This window comes from Rhizomucor pusillus (assembly GCF_041956525.1).
Source record: "Rhizomucor pusillus strain CBS 183.67 unplaced genomic scaffold VTP01scaffold_10, whole genome shotgun sequence".
Taxonomy (NCBI): domain Eukaryota; kingdom Fungi; phylum Mucoromycota; class Mucoromycetes; order Mucorales; family Lichtheimiaceae; genus Rhizomucor; species Rhizomucor pusillus.
In genome coordinates this window covers 226336-247820 of record NW_027192152.1, presented here as the reverse complement: position 1 = coordinate 247820, position 21485 = coordinate 226336, and the positions used below count along the sequence as shown (strand labels likewise).

Sequence of the window (21485 nt, the reverse complement as noted above, 5' to 3'; positions counted from 1 at the left end):
CTCCTAATAAACATTCGATAACCTATCAGAATTGTAAATAGCCTCAACCTAAGATAGATGCCATGTTGTATTCTTCTCATAATAAGCATTTTTCGGATAAAATCCCACCATATCATCAAAAGCACTTGCTTTATAAAACTTGCTCAAAACCTTTGTGAAGCCATCATAACGAAGTTGACATGGGCTGCTCGAGGAGCCAAGCTCTGTACGACAAGAACTTTTGGATACACCGCAGCTGATTCGTATAAACCCTGTGACCTTCTGCATGAAGGTCTGTCAGGCGATAAATTGGTCGTGTGCAACATTGAGATCCACAGGTATTCTTTGCAATACCTGAACCCGGTCCGTCTTGTTCGATACGGTTTGGCACTTTTGCTGCACTGCAGAGCTCGTGTTCTATGCTGACTCCAGTCGATTACCTCCCACAAGGAGTATGTAGAATTGAATTGAGACCACACTAAGCAGCGCGTCTGAGTAACTGAACGCTGTGTATTCGATACCATGGCGCTTCCGCTGGCAAGAAATACTTAGTGTACTTGTTATTTCCTTATCTGAATATTGAAAGGCAAGTGATCTCTTCATCACGAGAATGATGAAAACGACGGCCAGCAGAGCCAGCAGAAATATTACTGGTCGCATCCGATATCATTAACACGACTATAGGTCTAATCGTACGAAAAGTCACATGATCGTGAAACGGCTAGTACTACTATCCGACTAATTACTTGACAACAGACGTTTCGCTGTTCAATAACATGTCGTTACAGCGCAGTCATGTCGATATTCGCTTCTGCTCGACGTGCAACATGGTACAGGCGCTAAATAATTTAAGAACATTGGATTTAGTAGACAGTTTCGAGCATTGCGGAGACGATCATTAAATAAAGGCGATTGTTGTAATTGAAAACTTTGAACGATGAAGATTAAAAAGATAGTTTGAATGTAAAACATGAATTTACAGTTGTAGAGGTATGCTAGTGAAGTAATCCATAGATGAAAATCATCGACGTGATACAAGCAATGCTAAAAGCTACCCCCAGGCCGGCATAGGATTCCGCAAACCGCCGAGCAGATGCATAGAAACATGTCGGACAGTAGTCAGCTATGTGCGTAAAACGTAGGATCAGTAACTACAACTGCGCCGTACATGCGGAAATAGACTACATACATCCTGACATGGGACCGTAACTCTCTGGGCTGTAAAATGCAATTGTAAGGCGCGTTGCTGGGGCCAGATATCCAGGTGACGGGAACGCACTCGGGCCACGCTGATCATAAAGCTGGATCTGATATAGACCATTCATCAAGGGCTGGCTCGGAGGTACGTCAGAAATGTGCCACACGGCACTCGTGGCACCGCCATCCATTTGGGAAATAGTGTAAGTCGCGGAACGAGGTCCAACGGCGGCGAGAGTAAGGTTGACAGGTCGCACAAGGAGCGATTGGAACTCCCAAACGAAGGTGACATTTTCCTTTGGATCGATGCGGTACAGAGGCGATACAGATTTGCTACCTGTAGGTTGAATGAAAGTCGCTGCACCGGGGAATATTGTGTTGCCAAAGGATCCTGTTGTCGGCAAGCCTGCAAGAGGATTGCTTCCTGATCCAGACGCTGACGCTACCTGACTGTTGTTCAGTTGAGGTGCTGTGTTAATGACGCTACCGCTGGGCTGGGCAGGTGCAGCTGAACCTGTCGCAGAAGGCTGACCCGTTGCAGCTGGCGGTTGCTGTCCGCTGGATTGAGCTGGTTGCGCCCCTATAAAAAGCAATATTTTCATCTACGCTACCCAATCTCCAAAACCAGCAGACCTTCCCGTTCTTTTACCTTGTTGTGGAACTAGATGTCGAGATCATGACTCTGCGATCAGGACACGATTCACCTTTTAGGCACACAGCAACCCTTACCTCGTTTTATAAGGTCTGCTCTACCCCATGCAGCAAGGTTCAAGACCGAGCATAGCATGAATAAAGTGTATAGCGATAAATGCATAGTATTCGGTCGCGGTGAAGTAGGGTGACGGAACAGAAAGAAAGAAAGAAAGAAAGGGAGTTACTTCTAGTGCTTGTCTGGATTGATTAAGGACCTCGCACGCTGACCCCTTATTTTACAAAGCAGGCAAAGGAGCAACCCCCGGGATGCGCAATCAATCAAAATAAGGACATACACGTTCCAGCCAGCCAAGCTTACCGCTGCAGCCTTACCTTTTTCTTCAATCAATTCATCTCTAGGAACATCGCACCTTTTTCAATATCAAAAGGCTTTCTCGGTGTCCATCTTACTCTTGATACTACTTGGTAGATGGGGAACTGGATTGCAAGGTCTTTATGTTATTCTACAAGCAAGGAAGTATAGTTGCTCTGCAAAGTAACTGAGACCATTATTTCCATTGTAAGCGCTTTACTTTATATAATGTCAAAATCGCTTTTGTTATACACTGCTTCAACTTTTAGAAGAGTGGTTTCTAAGCATAAGCCATCGTACTAAATTTAACGTTTTGAATCTCTTTAATGACGAACACTACTTGACTTCAATACATAACGAGACAGTTGGATGTTCAACATGTGATATAGCTAGATCAAGTAGCGTCTATCTTATTTGACCTTGTACTCTTGACTTTTCAATGCAAGATTCAGGGACGCGTCTTCGGCCCGCGTTCGGAGCAAGAAGTCCTGTCGACTCTTCCATTCATTCCATTCAGCTGAGATGACTGACCAAGGTTCTTAAGTCTTGCCTTGTTCTGTCATTCTGCATCGTTAACTCGCTCGTAACATAATAGACACTTTGCAGAAGTACTTGACTTTTGCTATTGCCCTGGCGAAAGAAGCCGGTCGTATTGTGACCAATGCCGTTCAAGCACGACAAAATGGCAACGGAAATGACTTTTTGGTCAAGTACGACAACCCAACCGACTTGGTTACTGAAACCGATCAGGCCGTCGAAAAGTTTATTAAAGGAAAACTTGAAGAGACTTTCCCTGAACACAAGTGCGTTTGGAATAACTCAAAAAATCAACAACACTACTGACGCTAGCTGTCGAAAAGATTCATTGGCGAAGAGACGATGGCTGCCGGCGCGCAGGTGGAGTTTACAGATGATCCAACTTGGATTGTGGATCCCATCGGTACAGATTTTACATCTTTAATAATAGGTAGAAACCGCCCTACTCAACCACCCGATAGATGGAACCACCAATTTCGTCCACGGTTTTCCATTTGTGGCAGTATCGATTGGATTGACTGTACAGAAGGAGCCAGTTGTTGGCGTTGTCTACTGTCCTTTGATTGATGAACTTTACTCTGCTGCAAAAGGATTGGGTGTATTTCTGAATGAAACGACCCCTCTACCTCTATTCAAACCTGCACCGCCGCTAGGAGATCTTTCGCGGTGTCTCGTGGCAACAGAAGCCGGATCTGACCGATCTCCCGAAGTATTTGACAAGAAGATGACATTTATACATTCATTATTGCGGAAAAAGCGCGAGAGCAACGATACGTCTTCGGGACAGGCTCACAGCGTCCGTTGCACCGGTTCTGCAGCGATCAACATGTGCTTCGTCGCCAGAGGAAACGTTGATGTGTACTGGGAAGTAGGCTGCTGGGAATGGGACGTTGCAGCTGCTATAGTCATCGTGAGAGAGTCTGGCGGCATTGTAGTCACTGGCAGCTCCAAGGCTGATCCTCGCCCAGTCAACATTTTCAGCCGCAAATATATGGCTATTCGAGCTGCAACAGACGAAAGCAGCCAGCTCAAGATTGCTCATCAAATGTGGGAAATTATTCCAGAAGTGGATGCTCCTAGAAAACCTGTCCCAGGCGGATTCGAGTTTTGAATCTCTAAGAGAATCAATCATATTACACTGTAGATAATTACTTAGATGATACAAAACAGCAGGAGCAAGCAATGTTACCAGATGTTATTACCTTATTCAAACTCGGCCAACGTGTTAGTACTATATATCGGAGAGAATAATTGCTACAAACATCATTGTTAGTCATATGTGGAGTATTTATTGAGAATTATGTCTGTTGACTTTTCCTGGGGACGGTGTATATCTTTCATCTTGTATCTTCAGCTCTGATACTGTTCATTTCTGGTGGGTCCCGCCCGGCCGTGCCGTGACGTGACCAAGTGATCGGAGTTTGTTGACCCATAGTTGAAAAAACAAATCTTCCCCAATAGCTCGTCAAGACATATTCCCTAGAGGAACAGGTCAGCTAGTGTGACCCTGGCGATTGCAAAGAGACACCAGCTCTAATCGACTAGTTTGTAACAGACACCCCACTCTCCCCTTTTTAATTCACAGAGCAGCATGTCGTTTGCCGCGAGAATGTGGGCGCGTCGACTTGGAACGGCCGCACGCCCGTCCGTCATGTCGAGCAACCTCCGAGCTTCCCGTCTTAACCGCCCTCTGCAGCCATGGAGAGCTATGGCAACTGCTGCCAGTCACAAGACTGTCGATGGTATCCCCGTTACTACCATCACCGAGGACAGGGCTTTTGGTGGTGAGTATCACAATACCGACATGACAAACGTGAGCATCGTGACCCATTTGCTTTGTTAGCCGTTGAGGACGAGGAGGAGACGAAAATGCGCAACTTCACCGTCAACTTTGGTCCCCAGCATCCAGCCGCTCACGGTGTGTTGCGACTTATTTTGGAATTGAACGGTGAAGAAATCACTCGCGCCGATCCTCACATTGGTCTTCTGCACCGTGGTACCGAGAAGCTTATCGAGTATAAGACATACTTGCAGGCTCTTCCTTACTTTGACCGTCTCGACTACGTCTCCATGATGACCAACGAGCAAGCATACTCTCTCGCCGTCGAAAAGTTGCTCAACATTGAAGTTCCCGAGCGTGCCAAATACATCCGTACCATGTTTGGCGAAATCACCCGTATTCTTAATCACATTATGGCCGTCATGTCTCACGCTATGGATGTCGGTGCCTTGACACCTTTCTTGTGGATGTTCGAGGAGCGTGAAAAGTTGATGGAATTCTACGAGCGTGTCTCTGGCGCTCGTCTCCACTCGGCTTATGTCCGTCCCGGTGGTGTTGCCTCTGATTTGCCCATCGGTCTCTTGGACGATATCTACCAATGGGCTGAGCAGTTTGGTGACCGTGTGGACGAAGTAGAGGAATTGCTCAGTGGCAACCGTATCTGGAAGATCCGTACTGAAAACATCGGCGTCGTTACCGTCAAGGAAGCTTTGGACTGGGGCTTCTCTGGTGTCATGGTCCGTGGCTCCGGTCTCAAGTGGGATATCCGCAAGACTGCACCCTACGACGCTTACGATCAGGTAGAATTCGATGTGCCTGTCGGCAAGAACGGTGACTGTTATGACCGTTATTTGATCCGTATCGAAGAAATGCGTCAATCACTCCGTATCATCAACCAGTGCATCAACAAGATGCCTCCTGGCGTCGTTAAGGTCGATGATTGGAAGGTACGCGGAACAAGGGACAATGTTTCCATTTTCTAGACAATTTAGGATATTCACACCGATTTCCAAAGGTTGCACCTCCACCCCGTGCTGCCATGAAGGAGAACATGGAAGCTTTGATTCACCACTTTAAACTCTACTCTGAAGGTTACTCCGTGCCTCCAGGCGAGACCTACACCGTCATTGAAGCCCCCAAGGGTGAATTTGGTGTCTTCCTTGTCTCTGATGGTTCTAACCGCCCCTACCGTTGCAAGATCAAGTGAGTTTATGGAGTTCTTACAGCATGATACGTTTGCTTACATCATCTTCCTCAGGGCACCCGGTTTCAACCATCTTCAGGGATCTGATTTCATGTCCCGAGGACACATGGTAAGTAAAAGACTTGAGATAACTAAGACCAATATCTGCTAACACAAATATCAAGTTACCCGATATGGTCGCCCTAATTGGCACTATGGTCAGTATCTATTTGCAGCTAAAACAGGCTATTAGCTCTCTTACTAATGCTGATAATTGCTTACAGGATATTGTGTTCGGTGAAGTTGATCGATAGATGCATTTTTTTCTCGCTGCTACAACAAAATAAAATGGATGAGTTTTGACAGACGTATGGATCAGGTCAAAACTTTAATAGATATCGTATATAACGCTTGCTTTCGCTTCGACTTTGTGTAAACGTATGGCATCTACTTATCACGCCTTCGTTTAGCTGTAAATACGGTGCAAGTAAGACATTGCTAAAACTGCGATCCGTTGACAATATTTTAGAGTCTGAGTGCGTAAGGCAACATTGAACGATATCATGATGTGTAAATTTCATGAAATGCACCTACCACCTTGTCTTCTAATTATCTGTGAGATACAAGGAATTAAAGCACTTCCTGCCCATTCTTCGTTTCTGGTTCTCGCTCACAAGATATCCCTTAACATTTTTTGGAAATACCCAAGCACCCATACATCTGTACTCTGCAATAAATGCTGGCTATGTAGCTTGTAGCGGAAGCTGAGGTATTTCACACGGTTTAGACGGCTGTGCTAAGGGATTCTGGGATTGCTTTGATAAACCTCAAAAATATATGTGTAAAAACGAGGTGGATGCAAAAGGATCCGGCTGCTCGGTAGGTTTAATACCATGTAACACATAAATTACAAAACGGGATAGGTCGAAAATCCGCTGAAGAATTGTACCTAGCGAGCATGGACAGCTAATTATTGATCAAAGAAAATGAACAGTATGGTCCTTTCGAGGTAATAGTTCGATTTTTCCTTTCATAAATTCAATGCAATGTAAATGTATAGTTCCTGCCTACTTATAAGCCCCTATGTTCACTCGAGCATATAATGCATCCGTTGTACGTAAGACCGACTCTAAGTGTCGATATGCGTACTCGCTTGGCTGCAAGCTTCCTTCGGCACTGTATCCTTGCTCGCAAAAGGCTGTAATTAGGCAATGAAGCATCTGTAACAGCATCCATCGAGCATTTGCATTCCAGTCAGAATCAATAATCGTTTTCTTGCTGTATATGCAGCATGTTCCTTTGATTGGTCCTAACGAATAGTCGGCCGGATTCAGTTGATGATTTTGATACGGTAGACGTCGGCAGGAAAAACCAATGAAGAAAATCATGTAGGATGTATACCTACGCACGTTCTGTTTCTTGCAAGCTTAGTGACTGAGATCACGAGGTGATTCATAACCATGCTCACGACACCCGCCAAGCTGTGTTACTCCGGATATTTAAGATAGTCTTACGTATGGCTCCAAAAAAGCAAACTATGCTACTCTGTTTGTGATCAATGCGTACATTATATGATTGTATCCGGTACTCATGATACCATAGAAAAAATTCACAGTATGGAGGATTGTGAATGTATCTTTGCCCTGAGGATTAGTAATTCGTTGTATAAGTGGGACGTATGCTTTCACTATCCATTTCTCGATCTATTTAATTTATAAATCTTGATCCAGCGGTCACGCGAAGGCATCGGTGATCCAGCGATTTACAAGCATCAAGACGTATCAAACTATGGATAACTCATCGCAGCACTCTATTTTCTTCATGAATTAACCCATGTCATTCACAATAACACTGTGAGCATTCAAAAGTGCAATGGAGTTAGCAACGCAGTAGGCAGAGAACAGGACATTCTAATAGAGGCAATCGAACCAGCTGTGCCACACTTTGTCACAAATAAACTTTAAAAGCAATGAATTTACTGATTACTGAAACTTTGTGTGCACCTAAGCGCGCTCAAAAGATGGAAACCCTGGAAAGCATGCTTGTGCGGAAAAAAAGACTACTAATTTGTTGACGCCGTTGTGCGACATGATCGGTGCATATTTTCCTAGTTGAGCACCTCCCGACGCGCGACTGGTGGCCGACGCATAATGACTCCCACGGGAGACTTTTATAGAAGGCATACTCATCAATTGATCTCGGAGCGCTGTCGCTGGAAGTTATTATGGATACTACAACCGCTATTTATGTCAAGGATGGATGTCGCGACCACATAGTTCTTTCCTTTCTGTCATCAGGTATTCCAGTCTAAAACAATGATTCCACGTATAGCCTTCGGAGCAGCAGGCGGCAAAATGGCCCGAGAATGTACGACGCGTTAGCGTATTCATGTCCTCATATTGAGATACCGGACCTGTGCACCGCATGGAGTGTATGTCTAACGTAACATTGTTACCAGGCACATTTGCACAACAGATATTCAGGGCAATCTCAAGTAATTTGAAACTAGTACGTAAAACTGAATCTTGGCACAAAATTGAGTCACTGATCCTAGTTCTGCCCTATCATTTCTCCGTATTTTTGCGTAATAAGCATAACCAATGCAAGCTATATGACTACATACATTGCATAGTTTCCGTGAAACATGCGCAACAACCAACATAGTAACCACTGCGCCACTGTGCGCAATGATGCGAATGCCGGATCAAAAAATAGCAACGGTCGGGAGGCCATTCCGTTTATGGTGTTTGCACTTAGCACAGGTAATGACGCTTTCACGCTGGAATTCAGTTGAAGAAATCTGCTGTGGAACATCTTTAAAGTTTGCTTGTGCAAAATTGCAAAATGAACAAAAGAGAGACCCGTGAAATGCCGGGTACCGAAAAGCATTATAAAAGGAGGGTGCAAGACGCATTGGTTGAGCATCAATTCCAAAGCAATAACAACAACAAAGATGATGAAGGCTGTTCTCTTCTTCCTGCTCGTTTTCATTGCCTACTCTGCCTCGGCTATCTCTGTTTGGTGCAACTACGCAACTGGCGCTGGTTCCTGCTTGCTTCCCGGCGTTGGCCCCACTTACACCTGCGGTAAAAAGGTCGGCTTCGACTACTATCGCTCGGAATCGGACAAGAAGTACTGGCAAGTCAACACTCTTAGCTCCACTACCTTCAAGAAGTTTTCCGATTGCTGTCATGCATCTGGAAAGGGTGCCTGCCACACTTAAATCATCCCAATTGGCCCTCTTGTAGTTATGCTCCTCTCTTGTTGCATAATTGTACGAATAAACAAATATTTAAGCTCCCCAGATGTAGTGGTTTATCTTATAACAGATTAATGGTTGAATTCATGTTGCTTCTTACGATATCTAATCCGATAGGCAACTAACTAGTACGTTATGCTGTACCAGATCTGATCCAGCTATTTGATTGTAGAGATAGCAATAGGGAAAAGCCGCATTCTCACTCTTTCATCGTCATGTTTGATTCCCGAGTTTGCGCTACGTTAGGTTTGCCAGATGGAAAACCGAATGAACGAAAATACAAGTAGTTTGAGCGCATAAACTTTGTTGATGTAAAGTTGTAGCTATGGAAAATAGCACAGACCTGTCCTAACTTGGAACGCAAATCTCATCTCACAAGCGCATATTGGAAAGAAATATCATATTCAGTATTAAGAAAAAAGCTAATATATTTAGACAACAAAATTCGGTTATCGATATTTCTGACGGTTGCCGCGCGGTCCTCCACCGCCACCGCCACCGATGTTGCTACGGCGGTCAGGATGCTCATAAGGGCCGCGGTGGTACTGGTTTGGTGGACGGAATGGCGGGGCTTGATCAGGGAATGGACGAGACGTGTTCGGCGCTTGAGGAGGAGGCCGGAAAGGTGGTGGTTCTGCAAATGTACGGTTATTGGACGAGGGTCGAAAGGGAGGTGGTTCGGCGAAAGAACGCATATTTGCAGGCCGGAAAGGTGGAGGTTCTGCAGAGCTTCGTTGCTGTTCTTCTTCCTTGACTGATTCCTCCGCTGTATGCTGACTAGCATCGAACTTTTCGACAGATGTCTCGCCGGGACGCGGTCGTGTCCAGAAACGCGTCGTATGATCATTTGATCCAGATACAAGAATGTGTCCAACAGGGTGCCAATCAAGAGACCAGATCCATGACTCGTGTGCTGATTCTATCTCACCAACATGTTTATCTTGCCTATCAACGCGTGAGAATTCTGAAACTTGGATGCGATGGTTTTCTTCGTCATATTTACCCAGTCATCCAGAACATGATTGAACCGTCAGAGCCGCCTGTCGCCAGTAATCTCTCATGGTGAGGGTGCCACCGTGCGGCTAAATCCATAATATTAATCAATCTTGAGCAGCCATCATATTGTGGAAATCACTTACAGCATACTTCTTGCTTGTGTCCACGGAATATCTGCAGTTCCTTCATCATTCGCACATCGTAGATACGCACTATCTGGTCCCTGCCAGTAGATGCCAGCCAGTTGCCGTTCTGGTTCCACTGTATTGCCAAGACGGTATTTTTATGGCCGTGCCTGGAATATTGATCAGTTTTGCTCTCCAGGCTTTCAGATATGATTTTTGAAAAGAACTCACAGTGTCGTCAATTCTTTTGCCGTCTTTGGATCCCATAATTTAATTAAATTATCTTTAGATCCTGAAGCTATCAAAGCCTTGTATGGATGCCAATCTACACATTTTACGTCCCATCCGTGACCAGATAATGCTCTTTCTTCAACGCCTGTGTTGAAATCCCAGATTTTTATAAGTGAGTCGTCCGAACCAGTGGCGAATCGTGTATCAGATGGCGCAAATCTAGAGCATGAACAGTCAGCTTCGATCCAAGACGATATATGATGTTGCAAGACTCACGTCAAATCTCGGATTGCTTCTCTGTGAGCATGAAACATTTTCAGGTTGCTCATATTAGATTGCCAATACTTGATAATTCCACTATGGTCACCTGTGACCATCCAGTTGTCGTTATGCGACCATTTCATTGCGCGTACGGCAGAGTCGTGCGCCTGTGAGAATGTTAGCACACCAAATATCGACATTTAAAGAATGATACACGGAACGTTACCTGCAAAATGGTTTCAAAATTGAATGTTAAGCCATTCCACAGCGTAAATTCACCGCTAGACGAGCCGGTAATGAGACGTCGTCCTTCTGGCGTCCACTACATGTCTTTTTAGTGAAAGCAGTCCGATCTGCGTATATGGCAGTCCTTACCCGAACGACATTGACAGGGTAACGAACTTTATTTGTGGAAGTATGGATAAACTTGGTAGTGATCGCATTAGATGGATTATCGAGGTATGCAGCTGGGGGTAAGAGCTAAACGGAACGTCAATACACGCTTTCAATTACATACTATCACACTTTATTCTTACTTCAACAATGAAGTTAGCGTCAGGTCGCAAGAATCTTGTGTCTCGGCGATTGCGGATTCGCGCGCGCTCCTGTACACAGAAACAAAAATGAATACATCTTAGCACAACGCCCGTTTCTTAGATCTTTATTGACTGATCGAACAAAGAACGTTTCAATCGAACTCTAGCTAAATATTACCTGAAGCCAGCGCGCAATGCAGTGATTGTAATCCACTGTTCGGCGCTGAATCGCTTTTCGCATTCTCTTGCCATCAAACACTTGCTTTGAAAACGGCACATTGTCTCCAGGTTGGCGTGGGCCTCGCATCATGGGTCGACCCACGCCGGAGCTGCTGTTGGAAGTGCTCATGTTGGTACAAGCGGGAAAGAACGACACCTGCGTCTCAAAATTTTGGATTTCATTTATTGATCGAAGAATTAAAGTACAAAATGCATAGTACGAAGCAAAGATATCGCATATATGAGTATCTCTTCATTCTTGTGTCTTCTCTTCGATACGCTGCTTTGATGCATTAGACCCTTTGCGACTGTGGCGCTTTTGCAACCATTTCTTGAATGGACGTGCTAATCTTCGCGTAGCGTGGACTAGCGGCTCCAAACAAGTTGGAGACGATTTATCCATGTCTTCGCCCTCGGTATCCTTGGCTGTTTCTGGATGTTGACTATATATACAAATTCGTAGCAAACGAGAATGATTGAGTTAGCTGATGTTGTGCATTGATCTCGTCCTGCTTTACCTTGCCAATGCAGGCGCATAACTGTGGTACAGCATGGCTACGAGTGCACCACCAATACTCCCACCATCACTAGCAAGTTCCAGCTGGATACGACTCCCGATTTGTGGATCAAACCATTCTTGAAGCGCTTCGCAAATTCTCCTTGGCATAGTGGGATATTTTTCAAATGTTGACCCATTGACGCCGATCACAATTGGCCTATTGTTTGTGTCTACGTGAAGCTGCTGCTGTTCGATCAAGGATGCTATTGCAGCCGCCGCCAGACTTGCAGCTCGTGAAGATACCAAACGGCAAATTTTCACGAAGCACTCCATATCTTGATTGGAAGGACGATAGCCATTCTCAAATTCAAACCATTTGTTTATAATTGGTTGGTTCTCCCGTTCTACTACTTCGCTGTTCAGAATATTTAGCTGTTAAATGATGACAACAGCTAACAAAATACTCCTTTTGACATACCTTTCAATGGTACTCATGAGAACTGTTGTGAACGACCATGGATCAGCTAGCTGTTTGGGCATATTGCCTTGGAAAAGACTGCCGTGTTCAGTAATAAGTTCCACAGCCACCAGCCGGACCAGCTCTCCCAGATAAGCGCCGGACATCATCTTCTCATAAAGTTGAAAACCTGGCTGCGAGTGCTCCGCATCGAGAGCAAGATCGAAGCGGTTCTGCGGGAGGTACGATGCATCACTGCCAAATATGTCGATCTCGGTATTGACAAGCATGAATTGCTGATTATTCAAATGATCGTTAACTCTCTGCAGCTTCGTAATGCGATCTATATTCTCTGGGTACGCAGCATTCACACCGGTTCCATAAATAAAACCAGCACAGGCGCGCGGATTGGCGTATGCATGAGCCACGAGCGTACCGACAGCGTCGTTGATCAAAGCGGTGACAACGATGTTGAGATCCTAGCAGAGCCAATTAAGTCAATTAGCATTCCGCGCGATCCGAATTACGAGGGGAGTAACAACAGAGGAGAATATTTGCATTAAAAGGTGGTAAGGTTTGGGGAGAGGTAGCGACAGGAGGAGATATCTGCAGCTAACCGACACTAGGTACGATCTGTGGAGTGCACGAGCGCATGCACATGCATGCCGATATAATTGACATGTCTGCTCAACGTACCTTTCTTGCAAATGCTTGGTGAAGCAGACTTGCCAAGTCTTGGCCTTCAATGCCGTCTAATGTGAACCCTTTGCCCATGCGTAAAATTGTGCCTGTGGCGATATCCGTTTGACTGTATACGTTGAAGGAGTGACAGAGATATTTAGTACAGAACATTCTTTGTCAATATGGTGCCAACTTCTTTCCAACTTTGCATATATAAGTCTCCTGTACATAGTCTGGTTGCATGCAGGATGACGAATACACATAGCGCAGTAACTCTCCTGCACGTCCCACTCCGACATTGCCCCTCCCTCGCTATGCTCTGTTGAAACATCCTCGCCCCCTTACTATCCGATTATCTGTCACCACCACTGTCCAGCCACACCCGCACAGGATCTCTAGTTTGATTCCACGCTACGGACGACACTTACTTCAATGGAAAGCTCCAACACACACCCATACGCATCGGTTCGTCCTGCGTTTCCAAGCTGGGTGCAACAACAGAGCAAAGTTCAGCAACGGCGTCTGCAATCCAGTCGAAGAAGTCAGGGATAGAGCTCGTCCTCTGTGCATTGGAGATGGATCGACGCACATCTCTAACCTGAACTTGGCCATTCCCTATTAAGTGCACAGCCGAAACACGAAGGTTGCTACCGCCGAGATCCAACGACAAGTATGTACCGGTTTCGTTTCCAGTCGGAAGCTTAGTCACAAAGGATGGTATCATGGTTGCTAGCCCAACCGCAGAGGATGTACTGAGGCCTTGTTCGTATTCTTGCTTGAAACCTTCCACGATACACTTGAAGTCATTACTAGAAACAGTGAATATTCCGGTAATAGATGCAAGAGGATCCATATCGACAAGTATATGTTTAGTATTTGATAATATGGGAAAATAAGAATGTCAAGATGTTTGTGGGCTGAGTTGAACGAAGAAACGTAAAGGAAGAGAAAAGAAGGAAGAGAATCTAGTTGCTACAAGTAACGACTGTGGTGTTTGCAAACTGATCCTTTTCTATCTTAAAATGGAAACTTAGGTAAGCTGCTACGCTCTACGGGGCCCATTTATCAGGGTGGGGCGCGCCAGCTGTGGGGAAATCACATTGATTCTTGGTGTGACAAAACAACAAACAGTTCGACCCTGAAATTGCACCTTTTTATTCCACCAGTAGATCCTGATACGTGTGACCAAACAGCGGAGAGAAGCTACCTAACGCCGAAAGATAGTGTCTCAAGCTCCTAATAAATGTTTGGTACTAATGCTTAAAGTTTGCTACTATCTACTGCTTTTTCTAATTGTGGAGAGAAGGGAGGGGGGCGAGTTGACATTCTTTTGTAACTTTATGTATGTATGTGACAACAAGTGGTTGCAAATATGTACGTTTCCCTTAGCGCCATCTTGCAAGTGAATGTTTTAGAAGTCCTCGTTGCCACTGAATTGTTACAGTGATCCTATCCTAACATATCCCCAATGCCTCAGCCTGGCGTTACTGAAATAATATTACTTTAATCACTTGCAGAGAAATAGCATATTTTGTCCATCTGCTACTGCTATGTCACGTCCTTCTAGCCACTACATATTTACAACCGACTTTGCTGAGTACTGCGTCAGCAAATGCGGACTTGGCATAGCATTAATCGCGATTCTTAGTTCGCTTGACCCAAGTGTCCAGTTTAGGAAGTATGGAAGAAGATCCTTTTCTTACGGTGAAAAAGTGAGGACTGCGGCGAACGTAATATTCAACTGGAAAAACTAAAATTGAGCTAGTCAAGTGGAAGATGCATTGCATAATGTGACTTTGTTGTTCGATTCATGGAAACGAATACAGCAGACTGTCTCTTCTCCAAAGAATCAGGAGTTAGTATGGACGGCCGACGAACTAAACTCAAACTTGGAAGCCATTGAGCAGGATCTCGATGACTTGGATGAAGCGCTAAATGCTGCACAAGCGAATCCTCACAAGTTCAACTTGTCTGCCTCGGAAATGAACTCTCGGCGTTCCTTCCTCACAGAGGCACGCAACAAAATACAAACTATGCGTAATACCATGGCAAACCCGCCTGCTTTACGCCGAGGATTCCAGTCTTATGGAGTGAGTCAAGATATCCTTCAACTGTATCAGTGATGCTAAATCAATCTATCTATCTTAGCATGGAGGAGAGTCATCCAGCTCGTATCGGTCGCCTGGAGAGGAAGCTAACGACCGCTACATCGAAAATGAGAGTCAGCAGCAAGCTGTAAGCTTTAGAAACACTCTTGTACGTTACGTTTCTGATCGAGAAGGAAAATAGATTATGATGCAAGAACAAGATACACACTTGGATAGCATGGCAGGCACATTGACGAATTTGAAAGAAATAGCAGGCACCATGAATAGAGAAATCGACGATCATGTTGTGTACGTATATGTATATTTCAGACTGCTCATTGATTCTAAACTGCTTTTAAAGTATTTTAGATGACCTAGGAGATCGAGTCGATCGAACAGAGAGCAGATTAAAACGAGCCATGGGACGAGTCACTACTATCCTAAAACAAGAAGAAGGTGAGACGCCATGAAATAAGCCATTGCGTACGAGGTGTCTGATTTTGCAACGTTTGAATTAGAATCCAAGTCCGGCTACTGCATATGCTGCCTCATTATTGTCTTGATAGTTTTACTTGTACTTATTATAATTATCTAGTAGTCCTTTTGACATGTATACAACATATTCATTATATAGTTTTTTGCGTTCCACATTCGCTGTTATCTTTCTAACTTTGGATACCGCTTATGATGATCCATTTATTCATGCCGCGCTAAAACGACGGAAGCGCGGTTCAAATGGCTGCTCTGGGCGATCCTGCTTGTTTTCTCACTCTCTCTTTTACCCCACTGACAACATTATGTCCGATCAAGATAAAGATCTCCAAAAGCCAGACGCTACTGAAGAGCGAACTTCAGCGTCCCCTCGAGATAAATCATCGCCTTCCAGTCCGGGTCCAGATGCAGAGAATACCAACAGAGTCGGCAATGCGTCGCCTACTGAGCATGTAAGCGATGTAACTCACGAGGCACACGAACAATCTGAACAGCAAAAATCACGCCAAGACCAAGGACAGCAACAGCAACAACAACAACAAACACAGCTTGAAAACTTGCGTCCTCCCGTCCGCACTCTCAAAGAAGCATTCCCTGATGTTGACGTCGAAGTTATTGAAGCTATCTTAGAAAGCCAGCGTGGACACGTCGAGCCTTCATTTGAGATTCTTCTTGGCATGTCTGATCCCTCCTACCAGCCAGAGATGCCACCGCGACCAACGTCTCAGGCACCGCCAGCAGCAGCAGCACGTCAGACGCAGCATACTGCAGCTGATGATGTGCCTGCTCCTCCGATGCCTCCTCGACCTACAGGAAACTATGATCAATATGGAAACTTCCAGCAAGCGCACAGAGAACCTAGGTCAGTTGAAGAACAGATGCGCATGGATGAAGAGTATGCAAGACAAATCGCACTTGAAGAAGAAAGATTACGTATGCAGCAATATCAGCGTAAGATCCTTTGGTAGCACATATGTGTTTGTAATATCACAAGTATTAAATGAACGTTATCGCAGGTCAAAGACAAAGCCAGCAAGAAAATGAGCAGCCATTATTCAATTTTCAAGGTAAGTCGCGCTGGCACTGGTGTCTCTTTCTTCGGGGACTGACAATGAGTATAGAGGAGCTTCCTATCATCAAGGAACGTATGATAGAAGCAGGAAATGGTAAGTTTTGCTGAAAAACGTTGTTGCAAAGAACCTTCCTCTGATAAGTTACTTTTCAGTTGCAAAGAAGAAAGTCCTAGACCTCTATAATCAGTTCAAAGCTGCGCGAGCAAACAATCAAGCGGCAGGTTCTAACTCATCGATACCCACAACAAATGCACAGTACAGAGGCTTGCCACGCGATGAAGCTGATGATTTACTTGCTGGAGACGTATCTGCATTGCGACTCTCGGATAATGATGTATATGCACAGACCACTCGTGCTGCTCAGCGACAATCTGGGGAATATCGCGCAAACGAACCAGGTATCATACATGTAAATTCACCACTTCACGAACAAGGACAGGGGAGATCAATGTCAGTAGAGGAACAGATACGCGCTGATGAGGAACTGGCGCGACGTCTCGCGAGAGAAGATCAGGCATGGGAGAATCGCCGTGAGTAGTAGAATACCACAGTGAAATCAAAGATAAATACTAAACAGAATTTAAATACCAGGAGGACACGCCATATCCAATAATGAGCGCGAAAGGTCGCAAGTACAGCGTTCTGAGTACACATCTTCTGATGGTAATGTTTGTAAAATATCTATCTGTTTGCAATTGGCTGACATATATCACGCAGGTGAACCTGTAACTCTTACAGCAACTACCGCTCACGGCGATTCGCCGAGTAAGTCGCCTACATCGCCTGCGGAACCAGTTGAAAGAAGATCATATGTTATACGCGATGAAGACGACTCTGATGACGATGACCTAGTGGATGTGGATGATGAGACCAAACAGAATGCTGAAAAGGTCATCAAAGAAAAAGCATCCTAAGTTATGTTATACTCTATAGCTACTATCAATAAATTTGGATATAAGCTTAAATTATATACTTAACAACAAAATACTATACGATTCCAGACAATAGTCTTCAGTTGGATCTTTTTCTCATTTTTGTGTTGCATATTGCTGAAATTGATCCCATTTCATTGTTGAATTCTAATTTCAGGAACATATTTTATATCTAAAAGGACCAATTTGTTGTCCTGCAACCCCTCTCATGTGTTTTGTCTACATTACGTCTAGAATATCAATTATGAACGCTTATTATTGTCCTTCAACTATATCACAAATACACAATTTTTTCGCGAACTGGGACCTGCAACTTTTTTCGGGATTTGCAATTCAGTCATCCTTAAACCTCAAGACTTCTCTTTCTCTGCTTTCTGTTTATCTTTTTCGACGAGCATCACGACGCCGCTTCGAAGCCTTCATTTCTATAAACTGGAGCAGACACTACTACGATTGTACTTTACGCTCGTTTGAATCTGTGCGATTTCCTCGCGGAAAACCGCCACTCGTTTTCAGTAATCACATCACGTGTCCTCGCTTGATTTCCAAGCCAAACCCTGCTTCGATACATCATTAGGGATGGACACGAACAATTTGAACGGACCTGAAGTTCACGGTCAGGAACTGCCACAGCAGCAGCAACAACAGCAGGCTGAACAGCAGGCTGATATCAACAGCACTCAGTCGACGACAATGTCGGCTTTTCCTTTTGCCACTTCGAGTGGGGTTCAGGAACTTCCCAGCAACTTTAGTGTAACGCCTCATATAACGACGCCAGAAGATGGTCAGCCTCTGTTACATCAAAATATGCTCGCTTTAATGGGTCAATCAAGTACCAACACCGAACCATTATCGAATGGACATGAGCAGTCACAGGCACCAAAGGTACGGCTGCAGATCCAGCAACTGAGGACCGATGCACTCACGATCGAGTTCAAACAGCAACAACCACCGCAACAGCAGTCGTCGCTGGTAATGTCTTCTGTAGCTTCGAGTGCCCAGCAGCAACAGTCATCACAGCTGGAATTGTTGAACTCGGGGCAGCCGCAGGTGGATATGTCCGGCGTGCCTACTCCGGCATTATCTCAGAATGTGATCAATTCAACTACACACATCGAGCTTGGACAGCAGCCGATAGCCATTATGACGCCCGGATCACATCTACCCTTGCAGCAGCCGGTGTCGGGCATCCAGCCGGAATCCGCGCCTATGAATATGCAAAACCAATCTACCCCTGGAGCCCCTCTGCCTTCAACCGGTGGCCAATTCATGGTCAATGCACAGGTATGAAAAGATTTCTATTCTGATAGAAAACGAAGGAGATAAGCTTACAGAAATGGATATGTAGCAATCGAATTCTTCAATGAGATCGGAAAATGATCATATACAGCCGGGCGGAGCTGATATGGCCTTGATAAACGGAATTCTCGAACAAGATCAGGTTCTTGAAGTTACAAGCAACGAACCAACTCCTCTCCCATCCCCTCACGAGGTCCAACAAATACAGCATACTGCACCTTTCCGAGCGTCCTCGAATCCTGTACCTCCTTATCCTGGACACCAGCAGAGTCCACAGTCACATCCCCAGGGCCAGGTACAAACCGAACATGTACAGATAGAGAAGCAAAAATTACAAGATCAGAACCAGATGGGACTCCACCACCAGCAGTTGCAGGATCAGAACCAGTTGCAGCTCCAGCAAGAGCAGATGATAAATAACATGCTCCAACATGTGCAGCAGCAGGCAGAACAAAATTCGGCTAGCCCTTCACCCACCTCTGGGCATCCCGACGCTCAGGCGCAGCACCAGATCAATCGAGAAAATCTACTGCAGGATGCTATGGCGGCACATGCACAGAGACTAATGGCAGCACAACATATGGCCTTAGCTCAGCAGCAACAGCTACACTCTGGCGCAGAGCAAGCAACGCAGTCTGCCGTGGCTGTTGCCGCTGCTGCGGCCGTCCAACAAACCGTCATGCATCAAATGGCGTCACATATAAGAACAACAAATGCACAAGCTCCCGCTGCAATACTCGAAAATGCCGCCACTGTTACACAGGCTGGTCCGAAAATATTGCCAATACGGGGATTTCTCGGCAAACGTCAAATGGCTGCAAATTCAGCACATCTATCAAGCATCAATGAGAGCGTTGCTTCCCAAGTGCAGTCCTCGTTGCAGATGGGATACACCGGAATGGAAACAGATCATCATGGCACAAAAAGAAGCCTGGATGAGATGGATCAACCCATCTCCCGAAAGAAGGCTCGTCGGCATACAATGTCCAGCCCTTTACCCAGCCATGTGAGTATACCTGCTAGAACTCAATCCCAGGATTCCAATATGCCGGTATCTGCTGCAATTCTTGATGGCTGCCGTTTCGATTTTGAAGGACAGCAACAGCAACAGCAGCATACAGGCTTCCCTACAATGTTGGGCCCAGCTAGTGCGTTATCTACACCCAGCTACACGGAATCGCCAGTGACGCCTTCCATGTTTTCAGATGATCAAAAAGTCATGATGCTAAAAAGATTGGCGAAAGAGCAACAGCGACAATCTTTGGGAACTCTTACTCTGCCTCCAAGACCAACACCCGCAGAACTAGGATTACAGACGGAGGATAACATCAGCATCCCTCCAAAAGCTCAAGCAGAAGATGCAGCGCCTAGTTCTTACGATAATATGTCACGAGAACAGCTGATTGCACGACTTGTAAAATTGGAAAACGAGAAGCGCGCTCAAGAGAATCCAGACGGAGCAGCCTCTGTAAAAGAACAAACAGAGGTGACAAAGAACGAATGTCCAATAGAACCAGTGGAGGAAGAGAAACCAGAATGTCAAGAGCAAAGCAAGCAGAAGCAAGAAGCTGAAGGAGAACCGGAAGAGATCGAGAAGGATCCCGAGGAAGAACCCAAGGCCAAAAATGAAGAAGCCAAGGAGGAAATGACGCGTTGTCTCTGGAAAAATTGCGGTCGTTCGTTCAATACTCTACAGGAGTTAATTGAACATATCCAAGATACTCACGTAGGAAGCGGCAAGGTAAGATGCGAAAGTATATCTGTTGTTGCTTCGAACTTGGTCGACTGATGTTGCGGTATTTCAGCCAACGTATCGATGCGAATGGGAAGGTTGTCAACGGAATCAGAAGCCGTTCACTAAGCGCCATAAAATGTATAACCATTTAAGAACACATACTGGTGAAAGACCATATGTGTGTCCCAAACCAGGTAAGAATGCAAAATTTCACCATGCAACAAGTATTCGTACTGAGATGTTTTGTAGGATGTCAGAAGAAGTTTTCTCGACCGGATTCATTAACAACACACATCAAGACTCATTCGAATGTGCGTCCATATGTCTGTCAAGTAGAAGGGTGTTACAAAGCCTACTACCACGCTCGGTCTCTAAAGAAGCATGAAAGAGTCCACGAGACTCATAACACAGAGGCAATGAATGTGTCGTTTACGACAGCGACGACGTACAGCATCCCCGGCTCTATGCCTGTTAATTTCAATATAAATGTACCTAATACACCGTTGCATCCTCTTTCTATATCTCCACCTGCACCATCATCGCCGCAAATGCAACATCAATTCCCGCATCATCCACCTCATCATCAGCCGCCGCCGCCACATCATTCGCAACAGCCTCCACTTACACCGCATCCATCTGAGCATACATTTCGCCCCTTACAGCAACATCCATTGCCAATGGCAGTACCTATGACACAGTCGGATCCCCATTTTAGCTATACCCCGTCTGTTCCATCTACTGCATCGCAATAATGATAAATAGTAATAAAAGCCAAACGTGGCCACACATCCCGCTAAATGGAAGCAAACGAGTACAGGTCTGTGGACGAAATCCGGGCGAGTGATAAAAATTTTGAGATTGCTGATATCTTACAAGCTTATTATATTTCTTAACTCGGGGACATGATCGTTGCGATTCCAC

General features: G+C 45.2%; 9 protein-coding genes across 9 annotated transcripts; 6 read left to right on the top strand and 3 right to left on the bottom strand.

Moving 5' to 3' along the window:
* Positions 1 to 974: 974 nt before the first annotated feature.
* On the bottom strand, positions 975 to 1990 carry VTP01DRAFT_1074 (uncharacterized protein; the record flags this gene model as incomplete). The annotated part of the gene is made up of 4 exons (XM_069379135.1): positions 975 to 1102; positions 1169 to 1756; positions 1826 to 1837; positions 1906 to 1990. 4 exons carry the CDS (start codon positions 1988 to 1990, stop codon positions 975 to 977), a joined length of 813 nt encoding a protein of 270 aa, XP_069238482.1.
* Positions 1991 to 2704: 714 nt separating this feature from the next.
* Positions 2705 to 3830, top strand: VTP01DRAFT_1073 (uncharacterized protein; the record flags this gene model as incomplete). Its single annotated transcript, XM_069379124.1, has 4 exons — positions 2705 to 2717; positions 2778 to 2985; positions 3043 to 3122; positions 3181 to 3830. 4 exons carry the CDS (start codon positions 2705 to 2707, stop codon positions 3828 to 3830), a joined length of 951 nt encoding a protein of 316 aa, XP_069238481.1.
* A 480-nt stretch (positions 3831 to 4310) lies between these two features.
* On the top strand, positions 4311 to 5996 carry VTP01DRAFT_1072 (uncharacterized protein; the record flags this gene model as incomplete). The annotated part of the gene is made up of 6 exons (XM_069379113.1): positions 4311 to 4503; positions 4563 to 5446; positions 5515 to 5702; positions 5758 to 5812; positions 5868 to 5900; positions 5967 to 5996. 6 exons carry the CDS (start codon positions 4311 to 4313, stop codon positions 5994 to 5996), a joined length of 1383 nt encoding a protein of 460 aa, XP_069238480.1.
* Positions 5997 to 8326: 2330 nt separating this feature from the next.
* Positions 8327 to 8905, top strand: VTP01DRAFT_1071 (uncharacterized protein; the record flags this gene model as incomplete). The annotated part of the gene is made up of 2 exons (XM_069379102.1): positions 8327 to 8444; positions 8619 to 8905. 2 exons carry the CDS (start codon positions 8327 to 8329, stop codon positions 8903 to 8905), a joined length of 405 nt encoding a protein of 134 aa, XP_069238479.1.
* A 485-nt stretch (positions 8906 to 9390) lies between these two features.
* VTP01DRAFT_1070 (uncharacterized protein) lies at positions 9391 to 11439 on the bottom strand (the record flags this gene model as incomplete). The annotated part of the gene is made up of 9 exons (XM_069379091.1): positions 9391 to 9886; positions 9945 to 10023; positions 10081 to 10232; positions 10294 to 10512; positions 10570 to 10721; positions 10781 to 10876; positions 10930 to 11034; positions 11091 to 11159; positions 11269 to 11439. The coding sequence occupies 9 exons, from the start codon at positions 11437 to 11439 to the stop codon at positions 9391 to 9393; spliced, it is 1539 nt and encodes a 512-aa protein (XP_069238478.1).
* A 123-nt stretch (positions 11440 to 11562) lies between these two features.
* VTP01DRAFT_1069 (uncharacterized protein) lies at positions 11563 to 13799 on the bottom strand (the record flags this gene model as incomplete). The annotated part of the gene is made up of 5 exons (XM_069379079.1): positions 11563 to 11752; positions 11828 to 12223; positions 12287 to 12744; positions 12962 to 13073; positions 13375 to 13799. The coding sequence occupies 5 exons, from the start codon at positions 13797 to 13799 to the stop codon at positions 11563 to 11565; spliced, it is 1581 nt and encodes a 526-aa protein (XP_069238477.1).
* An 827-nt stretch (positions 13800 to 14626) lies between these two features.
* On the top strand, positions 14627 to 15628 carry VTP01DRAFT_1068 (uncharacterized protein; the record flags this gene model as incomplete). Its single annotated transcript, XM_069379068.1, has 6 exons — positions 14627 to 14658; positions 14712 to 15036; positions 15095 to 15181; positions 15236 to 15342; positions 15395 to 15489; positions 15552 to 15628. The coding sequence occupies 6 exons, from the start codon at positions 14627 to 14629 to the stop codon at positions 15626 to 15628; spliced, it is 723 nt and encodes a 240-aa protein (XP_069238476.1).
* A 202-nt stretch (positions 15629 to 15830) lies between these two features.
* On the top strand, positions 15831 to 17512 carry VTP01DRAFT_1067 (uncharacterized protein; the record flags this gene model as incomplete). The annotated part of the gene is made up of 6 exons (XM_069379057.1): positions 15831 to 16476; positions 16542 to 16592; positions 16647 to 16691; positions 16751 to 17128; positions 17190 to 17261; positions 17316 to 17512. The coding sequence occupies 6 exons, from the start codon at positions 15831 to 15833 to the stop codon at positions 17510 to 17512; spliced, it is 1389 nt and encodes a 462-aa protein (XP_069238475.1).
* A 597-nt stretch (positions 17513 to 18109) lies between these two features.
* On the top strand, positions 18110 to 21316 carry VTP01DRAFT_1066 (uncharacterized protein; the record flags this gene model as incomplete). Its single annotated transcript, XM_069379046.1, has 4 exons — positions 18110 to 18814; positions 18879 to 20570; positions 20635 to 20758; positions 20814 to 21316. The coding sequence occupies 4 exons, from the start codon at positions 18110 to 18112 to the stop codon at positions 21314 to 21316; spliced, it is 3024 nt and encodes a 1007-aa protein (XP_069238474.1).
* Positions 21317 to 21485: the final 169 nt, after the last annotated feature.